General features: G+C 56.1%; 1 protein-coding gene across 1 annotated transcript in view; it reads left to right on the plus strand.

Annotated features, from left to right (window-relative positions):
- Positions 1–604: 604 nt before the first annotated feature.
- Positions 605–6,149, plus strand: part of LOC102004573 (protein-glutamine gamma-glutamyltransferase K) — a gene marked incomplete at its 3' end in the record, with an annotated part of 29,005 nt that continues 23,460 nt past the window's right edge. The window contains 9 exon segments of the mRNA XM_005377020.2: positions 605–727; positions 1,390–1,737; positions 1,884–2,072; positions 3,087–3,335; positions 3,727–3,845; positions 3,963–4,070; positions 4,507–4,681; positions 5,073–5,211; positions 5,352–5,455. Coding sequence (XP_005377077.2) covers positions 1,392–1,737; positions 1,884–2,072; positions 3,087–3,335; positions 3,727–3,845; positions 3,963–4,070; positions 4,507–4,681; positions 5,073–5,211; positions 5,352–5,455 — 1,429 coding nt within the window.

Raw genomic sequence — 6,149 nt, forward strand, 5'->3', positions numbered from 1 at the left:
AACAGGAGACGAGAAATGAGGGGCAGCTCATTCATTCAGGGATGCGGGGCTGTGGAGCAGCTGGAGGAAGGAGAAACGTGGGGGATGGGGTGTCATAAGACCTGGTAGAGCCAGCCGGTCAGGGGCTGGCTGATGGAGCCAGTCTGAAGGCCTGGCTGCTGATGACACCATTCTGCAGCCCAGGATGCTGGGACCTCCCTGGTAGAATGTGTTCCAGAACCAGGCCTGTGCCCCACTTTCACAGGGCCAAGCTAGTCCTGGGCCACAGGGGAGCTTGGAGTAGGGGCCTGTGAGAGCCCACAGGGCTGAAGGTAAAAGGGACTCCCTGTCCCATTGCTCTGCACATGCCCAGCCTGGCAAGAACCAGCCTGCTATAAAACCCATCACACCTGTGGTCCCGCCAATGCCTCCTCACCCTAACCTCAGCCCTGACAGATCCAGACCCCGCCCCCTTCTTAGCATCACCTTGGTTCCTAGAAAGGGGTAAGGAGGTGGAGCCGGCTCCCAGAGGCCAGGCCTCTTCCTGCAGGGGATGGAGCAACCAGCTTCTCCTTCTGCCCAGCAGCTCAGCCCCGCCCTCCCTCCCCTCATAAACTACTTGCCTGGCCCGCCCCACACCTTCCACTGGAGCGGCGGCGTCCAGCCCTTCCGTCCCATCACATCGGTCCCCACCTGTTCCGCCCCGGCCCCCAGGACTCAGCACTGCCGTCGCCAACACTGCTGCCAGGTGAGGGGCACCGCGGTGCTGAGCCTCAGTGGGTGGGCACAGCTGTCATAAGGCACACAGTGTCCTGCCCCAGAAAGGAGATGGGGCCAGCAGGCATCTACCTGTCATCTGGATGGGAATGCAGGTCTCCCGGGGCTCAGCGCGGGCTCCCAGCACCAGTGGAGCCCCAGCCGCTGCCAGCCCCTGTGGAGTTGCCAAGGACCTCAGGCCACCCCGGTCCCCACCTTTCTTGTGTGAAGCCTAGAGTAGAACGATCTCCACTACCAGATGGGTCCTAGAAGCTGTTTTCGTGGTGGCCTTTCACACCAAGGAGCTGCAAGTGGAGAGACCAGGACAAGGGGCTCGGTGCTCTGGTCTGTGCAGCTGGGTCCTAAGGCTGACAGGAGGTCACTCAGAATTGTATGCATCTCCTCAGAGGTTCTTGAGTTGCCTTCTCCACTGGGGATGTGTTTTTCAGATATGGATGGGTGGGTACCTGGGGGGAAGGGAAGGCTTTCTCTGGGTGAGAAATGGAGACTTCAGAGAGGATCTCTAGGTCTAGGGAAATCTGTGGGTCAAGGTCATATGGTCTCAGTGTCTGGCTGGGACCAAATCTGCTGTCTGGATGGAGGGTTTTGTGGTGATCTGAGCAGGTGATCAGTCTTCCCTGACTCTTCTAACAGGCATGACGGACGGCCCTCGCTCGGACATGGGCCGCTGGGGCGGGAACCCTTTGCAACCCCCCACCACGCCTTCTCCAGAGCCAGAGCCAGACCGAGACCGAGACCGGGACCGAGACCGAGACCGAGACCGAGACCGAGACAGACGCTCCCGCAGAGGAGGGGCCCGGTCCTTCTGGGCTCGCTGCTGCGGCTGCTGCTCTTGCCGGAATAGGGAAGATGATGACTGGGGGCCTCAGCCTTCTGGCTCCAGGGCCACTGGCTCCAGAAATCGAGGGTCCAGCTCTTGGAATCGAAGACCTGAGTCCCGGGGCAGTGGTGTGAATGCAGCAGGAGATGGCACCATCCGAGGTGAGGCCAGCTGTGCACTTCAGCTGGCAGATAGAAGCCTTAATGAGACCTGAGGCTTATCCTGGTACCTAGCGGGCTGGGAAGCTGAGGGGGGAGGTCTGAGCTCCTCGAGGGGACTTTGCTGACCCTGAGATGTGGCCTTGCAGAGGGCATGCTGGTGGTGACTGGTGTGGATTTGCTGAGCTCACGCTCAGACCAGAACCGTCGAGAGCACCACACCGATGAGTTTGAGTATGATGATCTGATTGTGCGCCGTGGGCAGCCTTTCCAGTTGGTCCTCTTCCTGAACCGGCCCTATGAGTCCTCCGACCGTATGGCCCTTGAGCTGCTCATTGGTGAGTGGCACCTAGAATCGGAAGGGTGAAGACCCTCTACTTGATGGGGTCAGAGCTGGCATTAGAGCTCAGAGAATTATTTGGCTTTTCCTAGCAACTGCTTACCTCCGCCAAGTAAAGCAGGTGCAAGTGTCCTACGGGTGTGTCTCTGGGAGGGCCTTGGTGATCCAGTTTCCCTAAGCTCATTCTCCTCTCTTCAATCCTCAGGGCAGCGTCTGTGTCACAGTACTTCCTCAGTAGGGCCACGCTCAGTGTGCCTCCGTGTGCTCTTCTTCCTGAATCTGCTCTTTCTTTGGGGTGTGGTTGGTTTGTTCTCTCTCCCTCTCCCTTTCCCTCTCCCTCTCTCCTCCTCTTTCCTCTTCTTTCTCTCTCTCCCTCTCTCCTGCTCTGACTGTACCTCTGTCCTGTGGCCCAAGGCAGGTGCCTCCCTCGCTGCATTGCTCGGTGACCCTTGGCTGCCCAAGCTAGTGATTATGCAGCTGCCCGGGGCTGGCGACTCCTCATACCCTTTTATTAGAGCCTAACCTTGCCCACCTCAGCCTCTAATTTCCCAGGTACCCCCACCATCTCCACCAGAGTTGTCCTGGGCTGTGGAAGGCACAGCCCCGGGAAGCAGACAGGGTTGGCATTCAGTATCTGGACTACGTTTTCCTACAGGGCAGGGGAATCTGCACCAGCCGAGGTGGCTCTGCTCCTCCAAGCCCAGCACTGGGATGGACAGGCAGGCAGGCAAAAGGTGACAGCAGCCCAGGTCTCCCCTCCCAGCCTCTAACTTCAGTGTCAGGGGACCGGGTTTGGGATGTTGAACTGAGGCTCTGCCCTAACGCGTGGGGCAATCAGGCGGACACAGTGCTGCTCTGAGGGAGAATGTTAGAGGTTAAGGCACTAACCCAACTCAGGAACACACATACACAATGGCTCATAGACATTTGGGGTGGGGCTAGGGGAAGTCTAAGCCTCCATCCTCTCTCCCAGGTGGGAAGAACCAGCTAACCGTTCATTTCTCCACTCCAGGAAACAACCCAGAGGTGGGCAAGGGCACCCACGTGATCATCCCAGTGGGCAAAGGGAGCAGTGGGGGCTGGAAAGCCCACGTGACCAAGGCCAGCGGGCAGAATCTGAATCTGCGCGTCCACACCTCTCCCAGTGCCATCATTGGCAAGTTTCAGTTCACAGTCCGCACACGCTGTGAGGCTGGGGAGTTCCAGCTGCCCCTTGACCCCCGAAATGAAATCTACATCCTCTTCAACCCCTGGTGCCCAGGTGAGCCAGCTGGAGTCAGGATCAGAGGATGGGCAGGAGGGAAGGGCAGGTCTGGGATCCTTTCCCGGGATCTGACTGGATGCCTGGCCATAGGAGAAGCTGTGTTTCCATTGTCCAGGTGGGGGAGCCTGAGCCCAGTGTTGAAAGGTGGCCTGCTTCATGTCCCCTGAGGAAGGGCCTGGGCTATGGCCCGCCTTCTCCAACCACCTCTGTCGGGCTCCCAGCATCCTTCCCGAGAACAATCCCATCAGGCTGAAGTGTCCCCGTTTTCTCCTTCGGGGCCACACCTCTCCCACAGTCCACACGCTTGAATGCTACAGACCTCCCAGGTGGTGGTTAGGGCCCAGGCTGAGAGTGGAGAGAACTAGGTATGTGTTTTCTGGGGACGCAGAGGACATCGTGTATGTGGACCATGAGGACTGGCGGCAGGAGTACGTGCTTAATGAGTCTGGGAGAATTTACTATGGAACTGAAGCACAGATCGGGGAGCGGACCTGGAACTATGGCCAGGTATGGCTGGCCAGGGTCACATGACCCAGGGGACGTGGAGGGTGGAGCAGGCTATTGGCCTAGGGTTTGAGCTCTGTCAGATTGAGCTGTGGTCACCTCTGCCCTTTCTCCTTCTAGTTTGACCACGGGGTGCTGGATGCCTGCCTGTACATCCTAGACCGGCGGGGGATGCCATATGGAGGTCGTGGGGACCCAGTCAGTGTCTCCAGGGTCATCTCTGCTATGGTGAGTGCCCTGTGTCTTTCAGCCCTGCTCAGTGTCCTCCTGCTGTGTCCCTTCACCTCCGGCCCACGGGTCTTGTCCTTTCTGGATTTTTTCAGTAGCAATGCTATCCCTGCCCTATAAAGGGTACTGCAGAAAGGGGGTTCGCTCCTCCTCTTCGCTGCCTTATCTGCCCCCTATTCTACCTTCCTTGGCTCTTGTCCCAGTCGTTGTGGAATGTAGGGCCAAACCCAAAACTTGGCATACCCAAGATTCACATTCCTGTGTCAGATGGGGGGGAGGAGGGGATTGCATTCGGGAGAGAAGTGGGTGGGGTCAGGCTGATCCTGAGGCATTTAGGGGTGAGGTTGGTTGGAGGGTCAGAGCATGTGAGGCTGGGGACCCAGCCAGGCCCTGAGTCCCTCCCCCAGCTCACCCCACCCCATCTTGTCCTGGGCAGGTGAACTCCCTGGATGACAATGGAGTCCTGATTGGGAACTGGTCTGGCGATTACTCCCGAGGCACCAACCCTTCGGCGTGGGTGGGCAGCGTGGAGATCCTGCTTAGCTACCTACGCACAGGCTACTCTGTCCCCTATGGCCAGTGCTGGGTCTTTGCTGGTGTGACCACCACAGGTAGTAGAGGGAAGGGGAAGAGCATGGTGTAGGCCCCGTAAGGAGGAGGGAGGGAAGCCAGGCTCCATCTTCACTCAGCCCAGCCCAGCTCTGGCTACAGCACAGGGTGCAAGAAAGGGTGGATGGTAAGCTGGCCTTAATTATCATTAATTATTGTTAACAACAGAGAGAGGCCTAAGGGAGAGGAGGAAGAAGCAACAGGCAGGGCCTGAGCCAGACAGGTGGCCCAGCTTTCCCTAACCCCAAGTGTGCTGTGGTTGAAAGCCCTCCCTAACCCTGTATACCATGCAGACTGGCAACTTCAGGTGCCCTTTTCCCCTGGTGTCCTTGACCTGGTATCTCACTTGCCTCCCACCTCATCAGCTGAACTTCAACTCTGGCTTCTCCACAGTGTTGCGATGCCTGGGTCTAGCCACACGTACTGTCACCAACTTCAACTCTGCACATGACACTGACACATCCCTCACTATGGACATCTACTTTGATGAGAACATGAAACCACTTGAGCATCTGAACCACGATTCTGTTTGGTGAGATTGGGGCTGTCCTGGTCACCCGTATCTGCTGCAGAATGGTGCCCTGAAGCCCAGAGGTGGAGCGGGGCAGGGAAGGGGCTTGGGGAGGCCTTGATGGGAGTCTCAGACCCAGCCCTCCTTCCATGCCCACGCAGGAACTTCCACGTGTGGAACGACTGCTGGATGAAGAGGCCGGATCTGCCCTCAGGCTTTGATGGGTGGCAGGTTGTAGATGCCACACCCCAGGAGACTAGCAGTGGTAAGGCAGCCCCTGCCTGGCTCTTAGGCCCACCCTGGCCTCCTCCAGATCTCCGCTACCTGAGTACCTGGAGTGTCAAACTCTAGAGTATCAGGTTGGGCCTAGGCCTGAGGCCCAAGTCCTTTAATCCCAAGGTATTTTAAGTGGGCTTATCAAGCAAACTACCATTGGGCCATTTTATTTTCACCTTTTTATTCAACTATTTGCCTTAATTTTATTCATAAGGGTCAATTTTATTTATTTATTTATCATAGCCAATATATTCAAATTGTTCAAAATTCAAAAAATTCAAGAGTAAGCAAAGAGAGATCTCCTTTGTTTTTGGTTTGTTTCTTGTTTTTTGGTTTTGTTTTGTTTTGTTTTTCTCCGGTACCAGGAATCGAATTCACAACCTTGTGCTTGCCAGGCAGGCACTGTGCCGCTGAGCTAAATCCCCAGCCCCCAAACAAAGATCTCCTTCCACCAACAAATCCACTATTTTTGCTTTTTTCCTTTACACATCCTAGAGATAACTAAAGGGACTTTTTTATTTATACATGTATTTTAAGTTAAAAAGTCATAATTATAAGTAATGGTAAGGGGCTGGGGATTTAGCTCAGTGGCAAAAGCGCCTGCCTGGCAAGCGCAAGGTCGTGAGTTCGGTTCCCTGTACCGGAGAAAAACCAAAAAAAACCAAAAAAACAAAACGAAACAA

Source organism: Chinchilla lanigera, unplaced genomic scaffold, assembly GCF_000276665.1.
Source record: "Chinchilla lanigera isolate Chin_1 unplaced genomic scaffold, ChiLan1.0 scaffold00008, whole genome shotgun sequence".
Lineage (NCBI taxonomy): Eukaryota > Metazoa > Chordata > Mammalia > Rodentia > Chinchillidae > Chinchilla > Chinchilla lanigera.